The sequence below is a fragment of the Saccopteryx leptura genome, chromosome 7 (genome assembly GCF_036850995.1).
Source record: "Saccopteryx leptura isolate mSacLep1 chromosome 7, mSacLep1_pri_phased_curated, whole genome shotgun sequence".
Lineage (NCBI taxonomy): Eukaryota > Metazoa > Chordata > Mammalia > Chiroptera > Emballonuridae > Saccopteryx > Saccopteryx leptura.
The window spans coordinates 32,967,887-32,992,740 of record NC_089509.1 but is presented as its reverse complement, the minus strand read 5'-3'; the positions used below and the strand labels follow the sequence as shown (position 1 = coordinate 32,992,740).

Here is a 24,854-nt window from a genome sequence, read left to right as displayed (position 1 = left end):
TCCCCCTACACTTGTACAGACTTAAAATGCTTGCACATTATGGCGTATTGCCGTTGTGCCCATGGAAGTCGTTGTCCTCCAGGACCCTCTCATCTGGGACCAAGACCTGGCAGTGCACCTCTCCGGCCAGGGCCGTGTGCTTGAGCACTGCAATGAGGTCTGACTCTTGGCCACTGAACTGCAATCTATAAAGGGTTCAGGGTGCAGAGAAAAAGTTGCATTTATTTGGAAAAAGTATAAATATCTTCCAGAACATACTTCATTACAAGCTGATTACCAAAGGGAAAAAGTATTAGTATGGCGATCCCATGCCCAAATGGCAAAATGAGGCACATAATAGCCTTCAGCATTCTCACTTAGTGTTGGTACGGTATCATAGAGGGGCAATTCAAACCAACTTTTCCCAGACTGGTAAAAATCTCTACTGATTAATGTTGCTGATTGAGGGAAGGGCATGAAGGAAGGTAGAGGAAGGAGGTCTGAATTTACATTTCTTAGAAACTCTGAGAAGGGGATTTTCAAGTTTACTCAACAAACCAAGAGCTTTGAAATGCTTCCAAATCAAACTCCTACTTGGCACAAATAGCTACTATTTTTTTTTTTTTTTGACAGAGACAGAGAGAGAGTCAGAGAAAGGGACACATAGGGACAGACAGACAGGAACAGCTACTATTAATTTATAATCAGATATGCCAATTTCTATGATGTGCTGAGATTGATAAAATGTTATTAACTATTTCATTCACTGAATATATCCCTTATAATCCTTTATCCTCAACCTGGTTAGTAAACCCTGAATTCATGGATAATGCATAGATAAATACAAACTAAGGTCAAATCATCACAATTATATAATGGTGGAAGCCAAATTAATCAGGTTGTCTTACATAGAGGGCAGGTATGAGGAGGTTCATTTTTCCAAAGCCTCTTTTGTGTGTCTATTTATGGTATCCCACTTAATTCTTAAAACATCATTCTGATTAGGAATTAATATTCCTTGTTGAGGAGCAAAGATTGCAGGTCTGGGAGATTAATATACCTCCCCAGGACCCCACTGGTAACTGGCAGAGCTGGGATTAAGCTCACGTTAGATTGCCCAGTTTTCTCTTTAGTTTTCTTTAGACTGTGTTCATACAGTATTTGATGTTTAGAAATTATACCTCTTAGCAAACTAAATCAGAAACGGCAGAACATTTCCAATGGCTTATCCATAATTCTGCTACATGTTATTCCCCACCAAAGACTCAAATTGCCCTTCTAAAATCACAAGCTGAACAAGTCATTTACTATCATGGCAAACAGTTGGCTAAAGTATCAACTTATGGACAACATGGAGATAGAGCTCTCAGCCCATGGCAGATGGCAGTGCTCAAGTCACACCACTGACCTCTCAGTCCAGAGAGCACTCGTACCACCAGAATACACGGAGGTGCCTGATTTGCTCTGAATTAGTAACCTGCAATCCTGTCAATTGCTCATTTATTTTTTCTACTCTGCCTGCTTCCAAAAAGAAATTGGAAGTAGTTTGCTGAGAACAAAGACTGTAACAGAAAATAACTAATAGATGTGTAGGATGTGAGGAGTAGTGGGAAGATAATAAATCTATTCTAAAACTTGAGTTCACTGATTTTATCTGGTGGGATCCAACAGGATCTTGGATTAATTTACTTTGGTTGACACAGTACTGAGAGCAAAGAAGATTGTAAAGGATAATGTGTAAGAAAATTGTCTAGCAAACCTCCTTTGAGATACTACAAAGATAAACACTAGGGAAAATTGTCCCTTCCACATTAGTAAGGTGGAATTAATAAGATCTTATAATAATAAACAAATTGTTTATAGAGTCAGCCTCTGTCTTTTTCTTTCAACTTCATTAAAATGTCAGGCATTGCCACAGTATACAGAAGGAGACCTAATGCATTGCTTACCTTTTTAGAAGCAGAAGTCTGATTATTAATGCATTAGACTTTATCCAACATTGCTGAAGACTGAGGGGCTCTATGTAAATAAAATTTATACCATCCTTTGTTCATTTGAATAAGAGCACAAATTTAAAAAATGTTTTTACTGGAAATCCTTTCAAATAGATCATGCTTTGTCTTACACAGATATTAAACATGGTTTAATTTTTCTGGATAAATCAGTATCACCAAGACATCAGGCTGAGGCCATTTGGCTTGAAGTCAGACAGACCTGTGTTTGAAATGTTGCCTTTTCTGGTATTGTATAAATTGGGAACACTGTTTGGCTAGCTGGGCATCATTACATAAGGTATGAGGAAGTCCTCCCTTTGTTTTGTGAACTACAGGAGAAAAAAGATTCTTTGTAAAGAAGTACTTTGTTTTTATGTGAAAAAGTGCAGTGCGTCCTGAAAAGACCTGAAGTGTTTTAAAATGTTAAGTGCCCTAGAGCAGTGTTTTCCACCACCAATGTAGACTGGTGCCGAGCCACCAGAAGTTTCGTGCCAGTCTGAGAAAGAGTTAACCATACTGATGTTGCACAAAGACTGCCCTAGAGCATTTAAGGCTGTTATACCTTGCTTTTCAATGATAGATACATATTTCATGGGTTATGAATATTTCATTGCATATAGGTTTTCAGTTTTCACCTCTAAACGTATGCCTCATGTTTTCTGAATCACTAAAAATATTTGTAGTGTATCTTGATATCAAGGTTTTGAGAATGCAAAATTACGATGTTAGCCAATGGGAGGGGGGATTTTTGAATTTACAGAAACAATTTTATGCTCCCTATTAAGAATTCATCTATTGCTTACAATAGGAAGAAGAATCTGAATTTTTGAAACATTATTTTACAGTGAATGAAAACCAGTTGCTTACTTAAATGAAAGAAAATAAATGTAAGACTCTTAGATAATGACTTTTTTTCTTTCTTTCTTTTTTTAGTACATCTCTCCAAATACCAGTAAGAAACTCAGTCTTAGGAGTTTGCTAACATAGAATAATTGGAAGATTAGGACCATGGTTTAATATAAAATGTGTTAAATGTATATGCCTTTATTCTTCTGGGGACATAAAAAATATTTAGACAAGGCATTTAGGACAGGAAGAAGGTTTCTAGAGAAGAGAGGCCATAATCTTTTCTTTAGTTAGGCTTTTGTAAAATGGCACATAAAGAAAGACTTGGTTTCATTTGCACAGACATCGTAAAACAGTTCAATGTCTGCATCTTTATTTGCAGCAGTTCCATTTATGTCATAAAAGCCCAATTTTGCTGTTTCTAATTATTTTTGAATAAACTGTCAAAAATATTTGGGTTTATCAACCTAAAGAATGTTTGTCTGGTCTCAGAGAGATTAGAGAATAAAATGTTTTGTGAATAGCAGTATGGAATTCATTTTCTTATCAAACATAGAAACATTATGCCCAGAGTATACTCTGACAAGTATATATTAGGCATTATAAGCAATGGGTTAAAGGACCTCCTGGTCATTTGGAGAAAGACAGTCCTTTTATTGTGCTGGCAAAAATGCTTTTGGTTTCCTGCCATTAAACCTAAGTGCCAGCGGAGGTTTGAGCAGAGTTGGAATAGCTTTATACAATATACTCTTTAAGGGAATAATACTGTATACCTGGAAGAGTAATTTTTATTTCCTAAAGAGATAAAAAAAATTGTATTTCTTCACTAAATGTGGGAAATGTGCATTATTATCTCCTTCTGGTCAGATATAAAATTTTCTACCTACTTTAAACATTCTGCATATTTCTTGCTTAGTGAGTCATTCCTACCAATTGTAAGGGGAGAAAAAAGCCCATAAGACCCCTACTAATTTCTTCTAAATTGAATGGTAGTTTCATGGAGAAGTTTTCAATGATCAGATTGTGTTAAGTAGAACCAGACGATGGGGTTAAACATTTCCATATGTTATAAAGACCAGAACTTTTCCTGAAAGGAGACACCATTCTGATTTCAGATGTTTCCTGCTGCTTCCAGAAATGGCTGCAGCCCCTCCTCGATTACCCTCTCCCCAGCTCTAGGGACAAGTGTAAGCACATGGAGGGATGCTGTCCCCTGGTGCCTCCTGTCCTCTGGGGGGACTCCTACCTCTGCCACACTCCTGGGCTACAATGGCTACCGGTTTTTCCCCAGTCATTGCCACTTGCCTTCCTCCTCTGTGTATGGAATGAAGAATTAGGTAAAAGCAGGGAAGGAAGGCTGAGTTAACAGAATTCTGGAAATCTGGTTCCCGGGTTAGAACCACTCTGAACCTTAGTGGAATCTACAGATGCTTCATTCACAACTCACCCCTTGACGATATGACATTTTGGTGACTATAACCTTTCCCTCTTCACTTTATGCTCCAGAAGTTTGTGAACTCAATGAGTCATGAAGAATCCTAATTTCAAATCCAAAGACTCCAAAGTGATGATAACAAAAAATAATAATTGATATCTGAAAAAAGGTTAGTATTGGACAATGGATAAAGATTGGTATACCTTCCCTTCCTCGGGGCTTTGTTGACATAAATTGTGAACGTCGTCCTCTCTTACTAATTTTCCAGGCCAGGAAGTCAGTCCTTTGATTTGGCCCCAGACCAAGTCGCCAACATTGAACGTCCTTGGTCTATAGTGTATCAACTCATTTGAAGAGGGGGAGTCTGGATTCCGTAGGTCATCTTCACTACTAATGCTTTTAGCGTCTGAAGGGCTAGGCACACACCCATTAATGCTTTTGGCATTAAAGTCTCCATTGTAATGGATGTAGTCTTTGACCAGAGAACTTTCCAAACTATTGGAAGAGCTGGGAGACTGCTCGTCTAGGACCAGGTCTTGCTTTGTGGTGCTCAGCAGCTCTCCAAAGCCACGACTCGGTCGAGGTCTGTTCCCATTAATGTGCGCACATCTTTCCACAGTGTTCTCTAGTCTCTCCTTAAAACTCATCATAGTTCTTTTGTAGTTATTATACCTGAAATTTTCCTCCAGAATTTTATCCCCTTGACAGTTTCTTGGTGGTAACAGTATTGGGTGCTGTTCCCCAGGCAGAAATGGCAGTGTAGCGACATTGTTGGGCCTTTCATGACAAGGACTACTGTGAATATGGCCTGGATGATCTAAAAATTCCTCACACTTCCACCTGTTTCGCTCCCTTCCAGGGCTTTGCTCCCCGTCCCACTGTTTTTTAGATGTGTGGCAACTTGCTGACTTGAAATATTCAAACCCATCTCCGTCGTTTGAGTTTTTCCCATGGTCCAGGTTCCTGGGCAGCCGAGCGCCTCGGGCACTCCTCAGTCTACCGTCATGATCCACACTGCCCATGCTCCGGCCATGAATGACTGCACTGACAGCGCTGGGGAGACTTAACGGGTCACCAATGGAAGCAGTGAAGGCACTCATGGCACTGAGAGCTGGAATGGGGCTGATCTGCGTTGTACTGTTGACTGCTGTGGTGATGACCACCTGCATTCCCTTGCTGGCTGCGTCAACAACTGCCTTATAAATGGCGTCTACGGAAGCGTCGCCTTGGCCTCCCACAACGAGGCCGTCCTTCACCTGCTGACCGAGAGAGGGCTCCATCCTCGGTTGCAACTCACAAGACGGATCGTGGAAAGGTGGAAGTGTAGTGTTCGGATTCTCAGGAAGTGCTGTGAGCCCCTGCTGAGTGCTTATTCTTTTGTTTAGGAGAGCTGCATCTTCCTGCATTCTCACCTTAAAGAAATAGACAGGAAGTAGTGAGAGAGAGAAAAAACTTACAGACCTCAAAGAGAAAGACATCACTTTAAGATCCATGGAAAGACAAATATAACAGGGAAGTAAATATAAAGAAAGAACAGGTTCAAAAATGAAGTAAAAAGTCACTGTGTGGAAAAGCTTACGTCCTGATTATATTTGAGAACTGTTTCTTTTTCTTTTTCTTTTTGTATTTTTCTGAAGCTGGAAACGGGGAGAGACAGTCAGACAGACTCCTGCATGCGTTCGACCGGGATCCACCCGGCACGCCCACCAGGGGTGATGCTCTGCCCACCAGGGGGCGATGCTCTGCCCCTCCGGGGCGTGGCTCTGTCGCGACCAGAGCCACTCTAGTGCCTGGGGCAGAGGCCAAGGAGCCATCCCCAGCGCCCAGGCCATCTTTGCTCCAATGGAGCCTCGGCTGCGGGAGGGGAAGAGAGAGACAGAGAGGAAGGAGAGGGGGAGGGGTGGAGAAGCAGATGGGCGCTTCTCCTGTGTGCCCTGGCCGGGAATCGAACCCGGGACCCCAGCACGCCAGGCCTACGCTCTACCACTGAGCCAACCGGCCAGGGCCTGGAGTACTGTTTCATTGGTTAAAATCATTCAACAGATTTTTAAAAATCATCATTACTAAGCATTCTCTAGAAATATTAAAATTGAGGCTGTTGGACACTGTTTTCAGGTAATGACTCTAAGTATTTAGTATCATTGTAGGTTCTGTAACTTGGGGTTCAAAGGTAGAAACAAGTCAGTCACCAACACTGCTCAAATTACAAAGGGAACCAGATTTTGAAAATGACTTCTACTGAACTATGTGAAATACAATATAAAACAAAACATATACTCCTTCAGAGTAAGATATTTCTGATATAACACTACATTTTAAAAGTCTTCAGTTAGAGTAGTAGCACCTACTTTCCAACTTTACCAGGCCATCAGCTGCGGGACACCACCATGCTGTCCACGGTGACAAGGGCTCCCAATAGAAGTGATCCTCAGTTGGGAAGAGGTGATGAGAGGGAACGCCCACCAAGGAAAAATATCAAATGCTCAGGACAGGAAGGATGACTGCAATTTTAAAGAGTCCCTGAGGTCATTCTCGTTTCACCAACCCCATCTAAGAATTGCTGCCCAGACCCTTTGGTTCTTGGGATTTACCCTCAGTGATACTCCCTTCCTGTCTTCTCATCTTCCCAGAGCCTGGGACTTAGCACATCAACCACTCTCTTGCCATTCTCTCCTTATCCACACCTACCAGATAAAATCCAAGTCCTGAATCAATTCAACTGCCTGCCTCATCTATATGTACAGTGAGGGTGCTCAGTATCTGGCTTCCAACCACAGCTAGAGGCTTCCTGTTCCCATCGATCCGAAGAGGGCATCACCCTCCTTGACAATTATTCAAATCTGCATCCACTTCCACAAGCTATCTGCACTATTCTGAGTAGATGACCTTACTAAACACAGAAAATGGAGTTCATAGGTGAAGAATTCTTGTGATTCTTACACTCTGTCCTTCCCTGCCTTCTGCCAGCACATACTTCTGACTATATGTGTCCCAAATCCTGTTCTGCTTCTTCCTATGGTAAGAGGCGGTCCCTTCTGCTTCCTGAGAGTAACTTCTTCATTTATGCTTTGGATCCCAAGTCCCTCCTCAGGGATCTTACCGTATTTATTATCCCTTGCCTTCTTTATGTTCCATCTCTCCCTCTTTTTAAAAAATTTAATTTATTGGGGTGACACTGGTTAATACAATTATATAGGTTTCCGGTGTACAATTCCATCATACATCATCTGTAGATGGTATTGCGTGCTCACTACCCTTAGCATTTACCCCCGTTACCCTCTCCTACCTCCCCCACTCGCCTTTCACTCTGCTAATCACCATCTCTTCCACTTTTTTGGTTTCTTTCCTTTAGCATAGAACTATGTACATGGTTTTTATATTTTATTTATTATTATTATTATTTTTTTATTATTTTTACAGAGATGGAAATAGAGAGAGGGACAGACAGGGACAGATAGACAGGAAGAGAGAGAGATGAGAAGCATCAGTTCTTCATTGTGGCACCTTAGCTGTTTATTGATTGCTTTCTCGTATGTGCCTTGACTGGGGGGCTATAGCAGAGTGAGTGACCCCTTGCTCAAGCCAGCGACCTTGGGCTTCAAGCCAGCAACATTTGGGCTTAAACCAGTGACCTTGGGGTCATGTCTATGATCCCACACTCAAGTCAGTGACCATGCACTAAAGCTGGATGAGCCTGCGCTCAAGCTGGTGAGCTCGGGGTATTGAACCTGGGTCCCCCATGTCCCAGTCTGATGCTCTATCCACTGTGCCACTGCCTGGTCAGGCTTCCATATTTTGAAAGTTTGCATTCAACCTATGCCTGCCTTGGGGCACTACTCTTTTTTTCTTAAGTTCTTCATAGTTAAGTTTTTAATCCACACTTAAATTTCTAATTCTTTTCATTTTTTCACCCACTGCAATCTGGCTCATGTTCCCACTACTCCACCAAAACTGCATTCCACCAAGTCACTGGTGATGTTCTCATTGCTAAATCAAATGGCTTCTCTTCAGGCTTTATCTACTTGTTTTCTCAGTGACATGGTTGAGCACTTCTTCCTTTCTAAGTTATTTTATTACATATGATGTATACAAATATTTTCTCATTTTCAAAAAGACAAAAGTTTTCTTTATAATTATGCCCCACTAAATCTGTACTTTCCATCCCACTCCAATCCCATTTCTTTTCTCAGAAGCAATTAGTGCTGGTGAACACCCTTGCACATACTTACTTTTAATAGGTGGATGTCTAGTTTCCTTCCCTCCTTCCTTTCTTTCTTTCACATAAATGATATTGTATTTTAGTTTTCTTTTGCAATATCATAGTATTGGAGTCTTGCAATCATGTGGATCTCTCATATCAGATTATACAGGTCAAGCTAATTTTTTAAAATACTAGATAGATGGATCTACCATAATATATTTAACTATGTCCCTACTGATGTACACTAAAGTAGTTCTAAGGAACAGTCCGAACTGTGATCTTTTGATCACATTTGAAGATTTCTTTAAAATAGATACATACAAGTTAAATTTCTGGGTCAAAGGGTGTGAAAAGAACCTGGTAAACTATCAAAAGAATGGTATCAGCATATAATCATACCAACAATGTATCTGAAAGACTCCATTAACCCCACACCTCTGTCAGCAAGGCATTACCAATCTGATGGGCAAGTTGGTGTTGCAATTTCTGTAACTCTGACTATTCTTTCCATATTTTACTAATAATTTACCTTTTATTTCCTGTGAATTGACTGTTCATATCTGTTGCTCCCTTTTCTAGTCAATTATCCTTCTTTTCTAATTTGTATGAGCTCTTTTCATACTATGAATATCAGTTATTTGCTATTATTATGCAATATTTTTTTTTCAGGTTGTCACTGACTTTAACTTTGTTTAGAATACTCTTAATCATACAGATTTGAAAGTTTTATGTATTCAATTATGTTGCTTTTTCTTTTTTACTACTTGGTTTTGTATTGAAAGAGCCTTCTCTACTCCATGATAATAAAAACAAATTCTCTTTTTTCTTTTTATATTTATTTAGCTCCTAAATCTATCAGGAATTTGTTCAGTTTGTCTAACTAATAGAAGACCACAAAGCTGAAGCCAGGGAGAAAGTAATGAGAACCGGAGCTGGAGCATGAGGGAAGCAAGGTAGGCACGTCATAGAGGTGGATTTTAGTCACGAAAGCAATGGGATTAAGCCTTCAAGTTAAGATGGTACCAAGATTAGTTTTACTCAGAGCTCTAACAGGAAAAATGAGATTCTTCAGACAAAATAAAATAACCTTCACACAAAACACTAGAATGTTTAACAATATTCATTATTGAGAAATGACAGTAAATAGATGTGGAAGGACATATAACTTCCTTCTTTTGTCTCTTCCCCCAAATTAAGTGTGTTTAGAAACTTAGACATTTGTTTCTACTATAGTAACCCAGGGAAGGAGAGTACCTGAAAGTTCTGAAACAGACAAGCCATGGGGTTATTGTTAGCTGGGCAGGGGATTGTGGACTGTCCTTGAAATGCCTGCAGGTTCTGGTACCCCTGAAGAAGCTGCGGCTGCTGCTGACTTGGAGGAAACATCTGATTGTTGTTTAACAGCGACTGTAGATGAGTCAGTTGATGGTTATTCAAAGTATTGTTTATTGAGGACATGTCACCTATAGTTTGAAAAACATAAAATGTAAGTCAATGTGATTCTTTGGCAATCCTATGCCTATCTTTGTACCTGATGATTCCTGAAACAAAAACTAAAAACTAGACTTACATGATAAATTTTGTCTCTTTTTCTCCTCAAAGTCTTACTAACTGGTAAGGAAAGAGTATTTTACTATTTATTTTCATAGTTAGGTTTTTTATTTTATGTCACGGAGAAACTAGTCTTTGTTTTATCTATTAGCCAGTCCTTATATTGCGCTTCAGTGTTAAAAAATTCTTTGAAACTATTTTTATTAAAGCACCTACAATTAAAGGTAGAAATTAGTCCTAAGCTGTTTTAACAACCATAATTATATGACCAGATGATTAAAATGAGTGGATCTGATCAGGTCTTGTTCACAAAATTTAGTTCTCAAGTCACAATCATCAATAATTACCACCAAATAAAAATGGATTTGGTCTGGAAATATGTATTTTATTTTTAAGTAAAATTTTGGCCACCTAAAATTAAAATTGTAAAAAAAGTTAACAATACAAAATAAATCATTGTCATAATCATTAAAAATAAATATTATATAACCGGATAGAATTAGTTAATAACTAAATTTATACTCAAAACTCAAAATAGACTTATTTTGAAATTACACTGAAGTTATTTTGAGGACTGCAGAGAAACTGCCCTGTAACTTGAAATATATAAATCTATTATGCTTTTTAAATTACTACTTCACTATATTAATCTCAATGCCAGATAGAACTAATTAAACTATATTATAAAGGTGTCCATAAATCTGGAAACATATATATATTTACATACATTGAACATGCCCTTGACAATATCAAGTATTTTTGCCAATATTTCTAGACTTTATGGAAACCATCTCTATATATTATAGTTACTGCATCAATCAGTTGAATTTACTGACACTATTTTCTAACATTTTTGTGATAGTACAATCTACATAAAGGATTTTGTTTTAAGCCACAAAGTTTTGAAGAATAATACTGTTTGAGGAAATCTAGCAGTAGCTATTGGGGCTGTTTCCTTGAACTTGGGCAGATTTTAACTTTGAATGTTTTTATGCCTTGTTTCTCATTTTGCTGGATAAGTATTTAGTTCTGTTTATTTAAGAATCACCTGGAAAAACACCTCCTCAAACTGTTTCCATCCACAGTGCAGCTGCTCATACTAACCCTGTGATGCCACACCAACTAAAATTCAAATGAAATTTATTTTTAAGATGTACCTGTGCTTTATTATTTGAAAAATAAGACTCTACTTGGCTTGAGAGTGATGGACAAGTTAGGTTTAGGTGGCATCAGAATTAGAAGAGAAAGCAGATTAAAATGATATTTAGTTTTGCTAGAATAGGGGAAAAGAAAAAAGTCATTTTCATGTCTGTACAACTATGGTTGTGTGTTGGCGTTATTATATTTAGTTCCTTAAGCAAGCTGTGACATAACAAAAACATTCTTAAAAATAGTGTGACAAAATGGAGGTTTTAAAAAGGAGAAAGTAGAACTAGAAAAACGTTTCTTTTGTAAAAATTTGTGAAAAACTGTAACTTACCAAGCAGACCTGTCCCCAGTAGAGGGTTAAGTAGCTGTGGCATCACAGAGTTACTGTTGAGTTTAGCTGGACCAGGTGTGCTCCCAGCATTATTAGATATATTCAGCAATGTTTCTGCCATTGACACCACTGCTGTCCCACCAAGTGTTGAGACAGTCAGTGCTGCCACTGCTGATGATGTAGTGCTTGTGGTAGTGGTTGCCTGGGAGGAAGTTGCTATGGAAACCTCTGGATGATTAGCGGTGTTGGCCGATGCCGAGTTCAGGACACCTCCCAACAGCTGGGGATTCAAGGCCATTAATCCTGAGGCCCCAGTGACAGCTGGGAGGAACAGGGGGTTAAAAGTAGTGTCACTGCCTGCAAAGCTTGGTAAAGGGTTCCCCAAGGGGCTGGTTAAAAGGGTCTCAGCTCGGCTGTTCTCTGACTGATTGCTTGGCAAATGGTCTGGTGGGGCTGTCATCTGTGTTAATGAGGGTAAAGGGGTATTTTGCTGTTGAAAAAGATCTGAGATGGTCAGATTGAAAGATGGCAGGGGAAGCATGGCAGCTGCGTGGGCTTGGTTCTGAAGCAGGGCAGCTAAGAGCTGAAAGTGAACAGGCTGCAATACCTGCCCATCCATGTCACTGGAGAGAAAGGCTAAAGCAGCGTTTACATTCGGGTTGAGAAAACCTAAAGGGTGGAGGTTGATCTCAGACTTGCCTTCTCCTGCTGAAGGCTGGAGGATATTTAATAGATTCTGGTTTAGGAGATGCTGTTGATTCACTGGCAAAGAGATAGGTAGAGAACTGAGGAGGCTGGGGTTCAAGGGGTGTGGAAGATGGTTGTTTGAAGTGCTGTTGGATGGAAAATGAAGTGCGTGCTCCTGGCCAACAAAAGGAAAATCACTCCCGATGGGCAGCTGACTCTGCAGTGAGTTTCCAGGTGCAGTGGTGACTATGACGCCATCTTGAAGAACAGATGTTGTCTTCGTGATGGCAAGGTGGTTGGTGCCAGCTATGGCAATGGAGGATGATGGTCCTGAACCGCCTGAATACAAAACATACAACAAAAACACCATTTATTAATTATGAGTGTTAAGAAACACAACCCCATAAAAATATATTGATACACTGTAATTAATTCATTACATGTCACCCTTACTGATTTTAATCAGATTGTGATCAGAGATGATATGCCAGTTGTTGATACAAGTCTGACTTTATACTTCCCAACCTACTTTGAAAAGAAATATATTGGAGAAGTTTAGCCTATTAAGAAATACCTGTTTCTAATTATCAAAAAGTTTGTTTTTCATAGCTGAACAAAGTGAAGGTGGAGGGAGTTCTTCTGTAGCAGTTCATTCATTTGGATTAGATAAAAGTAACAAGCCTTCATTTTTATTTTTCAAACTATATGATACTTTTTCATCTTAAAGAAGTTTTTGGTCTTTATTTGTAATACTGGTACTTGCTTTTAGTAGAAAAAAAGAGTAGAATATGTATGAGTATATAAAACAGTACCTATAATAATTTTAGTATTTTAATGCATAATTTTCTGGGCTTTTTCCACGTGTGTGTGTATGTGTGTATATATATATATATATATATATATACACACACATACACACACGCCTGTATATATACATATGCAGACATATATAGTTACATATTTTAACAAAAATGGAATCATGCTTTTTAATAACTTTTTTCATTTATCAACGTATTGTAAATATCTTTCCATGTCAATTCATTTAATTACAGAACTATTTTACTGGTATCCAGTATGGATATACCATAATTCGATCAATCCACAGTTGTGATATTTTGATTATTTACAACCTTTTACATTGTAAGTAACACTTTGAGAACATTACCTCATCTTCGTCAATATGCTCAATTACTTTCTGAGGATAAACTCTTAAAGCTGGAATTCCAGGGACAAAAGAGTTTACATACATTTAAAACTATGGAAACATTGCTGAACTGCTCTCCGGAGAGGTTGATCAATACACGTTCAACTCACATTTCTATAACCAGTGTGTGGCAGTGCTCATTTTCACCAACACTGTATTTTATTTTTTTTTAATTTTTGCTACCTTGGTAGTGTCAAGGTATTTTACATTCATGATTCTTTAAATCAGACCAGTCTTCACCCAAATAGCATTTTAAATTGTCAAAGTCTCTCTCAAGAGATGAAGGTTCAGGGAATGTAATATTTAAAAATATAAAACTTTGGTTGTTTATCATAATTGTTTTAATTGTTCTCAATCAAAGCTACACAATAGAATTACCTGGATAACTTTAAAAGAAAAGAGAAAGCAATGCCTAGACCCTACCCCAGGTCAGCTGAAAACGCATCTGCCAGGTACACACAGCCTGAGCAGCAGCACCCTAGCACTCCCAAAGCACAAGGGTGGGGTGAGGAGGGCAAGAATCCCATTCTGGTGAAAAGCAACCTATAACCAATTTTTAATAAAAAGGTTTTCCCCTGAAGGGACACATTGTTCTCTCTAATACCTGCATTTGGCAAGTATTTATTATTACAAGCATATGCATTTAATTTTATATTAAAATATAAACAGGTACATGGTACAATGAACAATACCAGCATTACTGAAAATCTAAAATGATTTGACCATTTTACTGCTGTGCTATGCCATCACAAGGAATTTTATATTTGACCAAGTTACCATTGAGGCCTTGTCCAAATACAGAGAAATGTTTCCAGTTATAATAGCGGTACAAATACAATTATATATTTTTTGTTTTTTCCTCACAAGATAACACAATAATTTTTCCTTTTGTATATATAGTATAGACTTTGTATTAATATATTTAACCATGTAGCACGTGGATTGACCATATTAGTAAAACATTCTAATAAAGTTTGGCATTTATATATATATATTTTTCATTTTATATATAGCTTAGTTGGTTGAAGCATCGTCTTGATGCGCAAAGGCTCCAAGTTCAATCCCTGGTCAGGGCACTTAACAGATGGAAGTTTCTGCCTGCCTGTCTCTCTCAGCCTTTTCTCTCTCTCTAAAAATCAATAAATACTGTACATTAAAAAAATAGATAAGCAAAAGGCTTGTAATATGTAAAAGTCTATACAAATAAAAAATTATTGTCATCATTACTACTGACATTAGATGTAGTTAGTAGTGGTGACGTGTTAATTGTAGTTAATATAAATCAGCATATCCAACACACCTTATAGACTATCTCTGTATCATGACTGTAATTTTACCCAGCTGTCATGTCTGGCTTTTTTTTTGGAAAGAGTTCAGTGTTTCATTTAAAGAATGAGATTTAAAAACACCCTCTGTTTGAAAATATACAAATATTTATAATATAGTATCATGAAATAAAGACTATGTTCACAAAGAGTGGGATGAGAACATACCAAATGCTGAAGTAGTCAAATGGTATACAATTATTTAAATATTCAGATTTATAATAGAACAATCAACATCTTAAACATTTCATTGCCTCTTAAATCTTGCTATATCCATAAATAGATACTCTGCTTTATTTACATTTGGAAACAGTCTTTTTAAACAGGTGAATAACAACTCTTATTTATGGTAATCACTATCTTAGGCCTTTTTCCTTATTTGCTAAGTAATAATAACATATTTAAATGTACAGATCACCATTCCTCTAACCACAGTCAGAGCACATTTTCAAAATACTCTAGCATGTATGTGGCAAGGCTTTGTAGAGAAAGGATTTCCTTAGAGGTAATTATTTTTTAAAATCTTTTAAGGGGACACTTTTCTAAAAAGTCTCCATCTAAATATTCTTGAAGAATGACAACAAAGAAAATACATATAGTTACCCTGGGTGTATTTTTGTGTTACAAACAAGAAGGCAGTGAATAGCACAAGCTTATTAAGGGACCAAAGTTTGTTTTTTATTTTCCCTAATTTTCAATGAATCAGTTCAACAAACAGGTAAAATCTGCTGAACAAAAGGATAGAAATGATGATATAAAAACAAAAACTAAACAAACAAAATCACATAACAACCTGCCTCTTCCTCCTGGAATTCAGTTTAGGCAAAGTCTTGACCACACAAACCTCCCTGTCTCTTTCTTCTCTCTAATATACATTTATTGAGAGCTATTACAGACCAGGAAATAATGTTCTTTTCATATAGCTAGTATAACTGTAATAACTAAGAGTTATAATAGGTATATAACAGGAAGGCAATTGTAAAACTGAAGGTGTCAGGGAAAACTAAGCAAATGGTAATATTTGATCTGGGATTTGAGAGTGGAAAAGAAGAAAGAAAGGGCCTCTAAGTGAAAGCAAAGTAATTAAAAAGAAAAGACAAGGAGGTAATAAAATGCATGGAGGGTAATAGATTCTTATGTACGCTCTAAAAAAATATGAGTGAAAATATCATACACTGCTTTCCCATGGTTAAACAGGCTGCCTTCCACAAGAGCTGCTGAAATTTGAAATCATTTTTCTAAACCATTAAAGACAAAGGTACTTCTTACTTCCCTCTGTGTTTCCAAGACATAACAGTCCCTCACACATGGTTGGCACTCAGAAAGTGTTTCTTGGTAGAATTAACTATTAAGTTCATAAAACTTGCACTAATTTTCTAGAACTCAGATCCTTTGCATTTGATGTTGTGTGTGGGACATGTGTGTATGTGAGAAAGGAAGAGAATACCACCCCTTGGTGGGGAAAATAATAACTGACTCTCCAGTATACTGGTCCAATGCCAGGGGATGAGATGTTAGAAAGGAGATAGATAGCTGGAAGATGTCAAGTTACTAAGGAAGGCTCCCAACTGTTCCAGGGAATTAAAATCACCTTATAGAGGTAGAATTCTATTACAAAGTCACTTATGAATGCTTACAATCACTCAATGCTTGGGGTCAGTTAGAGGACCCTGAATTTTTAGAGCTGGAGAGAAATTGGAGGTTGCTTATTTCTGAACCACTTAATCTTGAATAGGCACTCTCTAGTGAACTTACTTAATAGTTAGTCCTGCATAAAAACCTTGTGGTTTGTTAAAGCATTTGGGTAAAATTGTTTTTCTTCTTTCCTTTCCCTTCTCTTTCCCCTTCCTGCCTACCTGCTCACCTGCCCACCTTAACCTTGTCAGCCAAGATGTTTTCTGCTTAATCTAATGAAGGGAACAGTTAGTTTTTGAAAAGAGCAAACTATTCATTAACCATTTAGCAGTTTAATAATCAAAAAGCAGCTGGGAGCTTGGAAAACATAAGCTGAAGTTCTTCAATCAGAAAAGGTGATTATTTCCTACAAGCCGGCAGTATCATGAACTGGCATAATTTAGGAGAGAAGACTGGAAAACCACCCCAGAAAACACTCCTGGTGTGAGATCATGGGTCTAGACCCCCAATGAGAGACTGAGAGTCTAATACAATGAGGAAAGGACTTGCCCAGTAAGGTAGAGTTCCTTTTATAAACAGGACTCTTAGTAAACACATATAATTTATGATGTGGATGAGTGTGTATACAGAAATAGCACCAATAAATTTTTTTGAAGAATTTTTAAAGGCTATTTTTCTACTATTATTAATGTTCATTCTTGAGAAGTTTTATTTGCTTCATTAAAAAATGCTTTTCAAAACAAAGGTAATGCCTATCTCTTTAGATTTATTTATCTTCATCATCAATATTATTTGAGAAAAAAACTGTTTATATTATGCTAAACTTTTTTAAGACTGGCTCTCAAGTATTAAAATATTGTTATACATATCTTTGTATGTGTCCCAAAGAGGGCATTAAGCTCACACCAAATAGACCAATAAGTTGTTTTTAAAATGTCGTTATACCAGTTTAATCTATACCTCCAATTTTGAATAAATAGTACTTTATGCTAGTAAATGTTTTCTTTTGATATGACAAAACCTGATTTTTGTCTGTAGAATTCAAGAAATGAGTCATATAGAAGGAATTCCTTCACCATTTAACCTTTATCATTTGCTTTGACAAAGTGTACTTTAACTGCAAATGGTCAATGGCAATCCCTAATAAAAATGAATGCTTCTAGAGACAAGAGAAAATATTATGCCCTGTGAGTCTAATAAATATAATTCACTTTTCAACCCAATGGAAATAGTAACATTTTCTCTTCTATATTTAAAAATTGATAAATAAGCCTGTACCTTCTAACAAGACATTATTTCCCCAAGCCTTAGTAATGGCATGGTAGTATTTACAAAAATACATCAGTCTCGATCTTTGTGGTTTGGATTGTGATGTAAATTCCTAGCATTCTTTTAGAACAGTGGTCCCCAACCTTTTTTGGGCCACGGACCAGTTTAATATCAGAAAATATTTTCACAGACCGGCCTCTAGGGTGGGACAGATTAATGTATCATGTGACCGAGACAAGTGTCAAGAGTGAGTCTTAGATGGATGTAACAGAGGGAATCTGGTCATTTTTAAAAAATAAAACATCGTTCGGACTTAAATATGAATAAAACGGAAATAATGTAAGTTATTTATTCTTTCTCTGCGGACCGGTACCAAATGGCCCACGGTCTGGCACTGGTCTGCGGCCCGGGGGTTGGGGATCATTGTTTTAGAAGAAGTAGGCAGGAGGAAGCCCTAAGAACTAGATGTACCTCAACTTACAATGGTGTTACATCCCAATAAGTGCATTGTAAATTGAAAATGTTGTAAATAAAAAATGCATTTAATACACAACCTATTGAATATCAGTTAGCCTACCCCACTTAAAGGTGCTCAGAACACTTATATGAACTCATAGTTGGGTGAAATCATTTCACACAAAGCCTATTTTATAATAGTGTTGGATATCTCATGTAACTTGTTGAATACAGTATCCAAAAAATGCTAGCAACCTAGTGCACTGGAGAGGTTTGGCTCGGTGCTGGCATGGCTGAGGAGCCAAGGCTCTCTGCTGCTCATTGCCCAGCATCCCGAATACCATGCTGCATGCCTCAAACCTGGGCAAGATCCAAATTAAATTTTGAAGTGCAGTTTCTACTGAATGCATATCGCTTTTGCACCATTATAAATTTAAAAAATCGTCAGTCGAAACATCATAAGTTAGGACCACTGAATGGCTATTCTCCACAAAGAAGGGAGGGAAGGATCCAAAACTAAAGCCCTTAGGAAGAGAGAGGAAGAAATTGATGACAGTCCCTTGCTTGGTAGAATTGCCAGTTATTAATATGCTAGAATAACAGTTAAAATGCTTAAATATTCCAATTGAAAGTTTTATCTCATAAAAGTTTTATCTTTTTAATGAGCTGAGTTTCTAGATTATTGATAGTTAACTTCGTATACTTCTACTGTATACTACTTTATGTGCAGTGCATATGAGGTGCTCAATAAGTATTTGCTAAGTTAATACCCCGTGTGTAGTATGAGTGTTTAGACCAATTTGAAGCTGCAAAATCAATTTAGTATGCCTCAACTCATATATTTTGATAAATGAAATAGAAAATTGTACATTGCATAGCTTGGGTATTAGTTTGTGGGAACTATTTCTGTTAATATGTGAGTGCTGGGTCATGTTTTGTTAGTGGGTGATAATTTGTGAGTCATGACTGTCAGAAAAGAAAGACAATGAGATAGGATAAAATAGACTGTGTTGGAAAATGTCAGAGTGCATCACATGTACTAAGTGTTTTTGCAAGAAACTTTTATTTTTTATACATTAAAAATATATCTCCAGTGGATAGTAAGGCAAATTATTTTTTTACTGTGAGAAGAAGTTAAAAAAAAAGGAAAACCATTGCTTTAGGATCAGGCTTCTGAGCTGCTCTACTGTGGGGAATGAAGGGAGCTGGGCTCCAGGAAGTGCATTTACCAGATTCTAGTGTGAGAGGTGTCCCTGTGGAGCTGTGCAGCACCAGCATCTGCTCCAGGGTATCTGTGATAGACTCTTAGACCTGTACCAGTGGGTCTTGGATAGATATTCCAAACTTCCCTGAACTCGCTTGACCCCAGGAATATCTCAGCAACTCCTTCAGAATTCTGTTGTCTAATTCCATTTTTAATCTGTGAAAAGGTAAGATGTTACTTTGAATTTGCAGGAAGTATACATTTTTTTTTTTAAGTGAGGAAGAGAGAGAGGGGCAGGGAGAGAGATGAGAAGCATCAACTCCTAGTTGCGGCACTTTAGTTGTACACTGACCGCCTCTCATGTGCGCCTTGACCAGGGGGCTCCAGCAGAGCCAGTGACCCCTTGCTTAAGCCTGTGAGCCTACACTCACGCTGGAGACTTCAGGGTTTCAAACCTGAGACCTCAGCATCCCAGATCAATGCTCTGTTCACTGCACCACCACTGGTCAGGTAAGAAGTATATTTCCTTGAAAATAAATTTTACTCTACTCTTCGTGTGGTTGGCATTAATGTTGTCTGATTTAAGTTCTTAGAAGGTAAGAACTTTATGATTTGATTTAATTAGAATCACATGCACATGGAAATGAAGTCTGTTTTATCGATGACACGATAGTAGTATTTTTTTTTTTCTTTGACCGAGACAGAGTCAGAGAAAGGGACAGATAGGGACAGACAGACAGGAAGGAAGAGATGAGAATCATCAATTCCTTGTTGCGGTACCTTAGTTGTTCACTGATTGCTTTCTCATATGTGCCTTGACCAGAGGGCTGCAGCAGAGCGAGTGATCCCTTGCTCAAGCTAGGGACCTTGGGCTCAAGCCAGCGACCTTTGGGTTCAAGCCAGTGACCATGGGTCATGTCTATGATCCCATATTCAAGCCAGTGACCCTGCACTCAAGCTGGTGAGCCTGTGCTCGAGCCAGAAGAGCCTGCACTCAAGATGTCAACCTCGGGGTTTCGAACCTGGGTCCTCTGCATCCCAGTCCGACGCTCTATCCACTGTGTCACCGCCTGGTCAGACACCATAGGAGTATTTTAAATCATTTTTAATGAGTCAATTTTTGTAGAGTTAGCATTACTGCCTATAATTTGGGTACTTTTAGAAGCTGATTGTTTTCAGAACACTTGATTTTAGTAAACAATAGCGTAGGCATATTTTGGTGAACTAAAGGATTTCTAGTAGCTTTATAAGTTAGCTTCATGTATTGCAATGGAATAAAAATTTCCCAATTTGCACACTGGGGCAATTTATTTCTTGAAAGTACAAAACAGGTCATTGAATTAACAAACATGTTACCCCACTCTGACTTCTGTTAACACCTTTGATTACACAGATCCCATGTCTATAGTCAAACATATTTTAGCTCCTTTTGCACATAAGGAAACATTATACCTGAAATATGTAAACAAAACTAGTGTAACCCTGATATTAGGAAGCTTTCTTAAACAGCAAAACATTGTTGTAAAAATATATTACAACAATGGAGAAATGGCTCATTTTGCAAAAATTTAAGCAAAATAGACATAGATTATTATTACACAATCAAGAATTTTTTTTTTTTAATTTTTATTTTAGCCAGAGAGGAGAGAGAGAGAGAGAGAGAACGTCAGTCCATTCCTGTATGTGCCCTGGCTGGGTATCGAGCCAACAACTCCTGCGCTTCGGGCCGATGCTCCAACCAACAGAGCCACCCGGCCAGGGCCAATCAAGAATTTAATATAGTTTCGGTCTTTGGTTAGAAAACAAGAGAAGAGGGCAACTTTTAACCTAGAATCCTTGTGCATGAAGATAAAATCTAGGCATTTAAAATTTTGGGTGGAAAGACTTTCAATAGAAACTACTACATATTCAGTCATGATCTTAAGAAAGCTTCTGGCTCTTTTCACTCTACATTAGTCTATATAAGACTATTAGATTATTTCTACACAAACTTCCCATATCTTGAGAGGTTTGATTTATACAATGTAATCCATTCTTGAGCACTTTTATGCTGTAATCGTTTTTGTGCCTATAATATGTAGGGAATAACAAGTCCCTTTATATTCTTCCTGACATGTTCTCAGGATAGATACATAGAACAAAACAGCAACAACAAAACAAAATAAGCTCATTACTTTGCAGTTTTTTACCCAGTGATCTTTTGTGTTCTCTATTTCATTTTCTTATACCTACCACATCAACAGTTGTACTGAGTTTCAATCAAATGCATTTTGTGCTGAAATAAAACTTTTTTTCCCCAGAGTTAAAAAAATATATATAAATATTCATGAACACATGTTTATTTATAGGCTTATTTATATTCTTCTTAGTCAATGTATATTTTTAAGAGTTAAGGCAAATAAATGCTTGGATTACTTTCTCTTCCAGTAAAAACTCATACTCTGCCACTTCAGAGGATTTATTTTCATGTGTTTAGAAGAACTGATTAAATTATTTTATTAGGAAAAAATAAGAGAATATAAAAAGCACCTTAAAGTGAAAAAGTTATATTTAATGATTTTATCTTTATTGGAAGAAGGTAAAGGTTAGTTAATTAGCTGAGTAGTCTAAATCTTTTTATTTCCTTGAGAATTGGAAAGAAAACCCAGGGCCATGGAAAGGATGTGTTGTGACGTGGACAATGACAGTGCTAGGTCCTTTGCAGAGGCCTGGGTTCTGGACATGTGTGCTTCTGGTCTATGCTCAGTAGGTGGGCAGTGGTCAGAGGCCTGATGAAATTTACCAGTCAAGGGCACTTGTTTTTGGATTCTTCTTTAAACCAAAACACCAACAACAAGCTGAAAACTTGTCTCTCTTCATAAGAGAAAGCTGCTTTCCAAGTACACTACTGAGGACTCTCAAAACACACTTGCCTTCAGTAGTTTGAGTGTTTGCACTGCGATCAGGAACTTTGGGGTTGGGTTGCAAGATCCACCAGAGCTTTGCTTTACAATTTGAGGAATTCCACCTAGTATCCAACTGGTCAACTGCTAGATCTGCTATATGGAAATATTAAACTATACTTGAACTTAATATCCAAAAAGCTAACAGAAACCTGTAAACTGTTTAATGCAAGTGTTTAGATAGCTTTAGTGGAAAGACAATTTCAAAACTGCAAATAGGATTAATAAAGCCTTGATAGTCTTAAGTTTTACAAATGTTTTCTATGCATTTCATCTTTGATTTCTTCTCCTTTTTCTCCTTCTCCTCCCTCTTCTTTCTTCTTCTTTTTCTTTTCTATCTTTGCCTGCTATTTCCATTCTTGAGTGTGTGCTATAGAATTCACTTATAAGCCAGAAAAGAAAACAAATCTATACTTGGACTTTTTATGATTAAAAAAACTCTTTTAAATGAAGTTTTAGAAAATACCAATAGAATGAAGTGTTTTCAGAGCAAGTGATTTCTTGTCTTAATCTATGTTTTAATGTAATATTTTTGAGCCGTTGCTTCAGAGTGGAAAAAAGGCACTTGATTGAGAAGGTCACTGGAGTCCTGTTCAGGCTTCACTGCCACTGAGCAGAATTGGCCCATGTTACCTGTGAGTCTCTTTTACCCTGATGGTTGGAATGGTAAGACTAGCACGTGCATGGCCGCCTCCTTCAAAAGTCTAATGACATGTGAGCCACTAGGAATCCCATTCTTCATTGCAACATCTTAGTTGTTCATTGATTGCTTTCTCATATGTGCCTTGACCGTGGGCCTTCAGCAGACCGAGTAACCCCTTGCTTGAGCCAGTGACCTTGGGTCCAAGCTGGTGAGTTTTTTTGCTCAAACCAGATGAGCCCGCACTCAAGCTGGCAACCTCGGGGTCTCGAACCTGGGTCCTCTGCTCCCAGTCCGACACTCTATCCACTGCACCACTGCCTGGTCAGGCAGGAATCCCATTCTTATCTAAGTGAGATGATACCAATTCATTAAAATAAAGGTTACCAAATGCAAATCACAAATGAAGGGAAGTTCTCTTGATATTTTGGAAATTTCATCCATATTGACACAAACATTCTAATCACTGTACACTTTGACATTAGAGTCCAAAGAGAGAAGGTAAACATGACTGACTTTTTGTGTAAAAGTTCATCAAAAAGTTAAAAACGTACCTTCTAACATGCATCAATGTGCTTCAATTCACTACCTGTTGGATATTTTTTAAGATGTTAAAAATGAAAGTATTTTTGACCTCTAAATACTTTAGCTGAAGAACTTATGCAGCTGAGAAAAAAATGGATTTTAGAATTAGACAAAATTGAGTTCAAATCCTGATTCAGTTATATACGACCTTGGATAGTTTTGTTCTCTGATGCTCAGTTTACTTATCTGGAAAATGGGGTCAATAATAACGTATACTTGGAAAACTGCATAAATTAGAAATAATAAAGGTAAATCACCTGGCACATCATAAGGACTCAATAATAGCTATAAGCAAGAATTTTAAAAATAGTGTTTTTCTTATAATTTCTAACTAGTATGCTAGGAATACTTAGCAAAACTTACAGAGATAATTGTGACTGTCATATGCTGTTTGACTAAATACCCAACCTAGGTGCTTATTTGATGAATGAATAAATATCAGTATAAATAAAGATTTAGTCTAAGCAATTACAATGACAGAATATCCAGTGACACAGTTCACCACATATCAAAAAGAATGGCATTAGAAGTCTCTTCAATATTTAGCCCATCAAAAGTTATGTTAATTAGTAAATCTACTCATTTCCATAACCAGCTGCATATCAAATCTCTGTATATTAATTAGTATTTAATTTTATTAAGTATAATATTTTAAAAATTCTTACTGACCTAGGTTTTCATCAAGCATATGCTTCTTGTTATCTTACATATAATTGGCCACATCCATACCATTACTATACATTTATCCTTGTCCCTTATAGTTATTATATCCCAACATGCTTCTTATATTATTAAATTTTCAACCAGTGTGTTTTGACACTCCCAGCACTGGGAATCCAGATCCAACGTTTTACAGAGATGTGTGGAACAAGAAAATACATATCTACGACTATATAGAATAAGTCTAAACTTGACAGTTAGAAGAAACAAGAATATAAATAAATATTGGTCTTTTCTATTATAAATTTAAATACATCATTGATAAAATATATATACTTTTCAATATGAACTGAGACCTGAAACAAAGTAAGTTGAGGTAAGGTGTATCAAAATTCAAAGTTATAATACAACAATACTAACAATGTCTCATTTAAACAAATGAATGCTTAATAAATATTGCACATTTTAACTAGTTACTTATTTCATGTAACTTTAATATGCTAAATGCATTAAGATTAAATTTTCATTTGTGTTATCTAAAAAGGAATATGAATCATTGAAACGTTGGAAGCCTATTTGGAATAAGTATCCTGTTAAACACAAAAATATTTTCATGAAATTCCTTAGACTAAGAATATCAAGAAGGCACTAATGTCTTCAATTATCTTCTCTACCTTATGTTCTCTTTAGCACAAGAGGTCAATGAGTAGTTTTTAATTAAATACTGACAACAAACATAACACATAACACAAATTGTGGAG

The 24,854-nt window shown here is 37.2% G+C and overlaps 1 protein-coding gene across 14 annotated transcripts in view; it reads right to left on the bottom strand.

Annotated features, from left to right (window-relative positions):
* The window catches only part of MBD5 (methyl-CpG binding domain protein 5), a 512,364-nt gene that overhangs the window by 30,480 nt on the left and 457,030 nt on the right, over positions 1-24,854 (bottom strand). For 13 of the 14 annotated variants that reach the window (XM_066346280.1, XM_066346282.1, XM_066346272.1 and 10 more), the window contains 3 exons: positions 11,487-12,512; positions 9,710-9,918; positions 4,458-5,666 (listed from right to left, as the gene is read on the bottom strand). In XM_066346280.1, coding sequence (XP_066202377.1) covers positions 4,458-5,666; positions 9,710-9,918; positions 11,487-12,512 — 2,444 coding nt within the window. The remainder of the gene's footprint in view (positions 1-4,457; positions 5,667-9,709; positions 9,919-11,486; positions 12,513-24,854) is intronic. The other variant, XM_066346284.1, reaches the window with a different exon arrangement.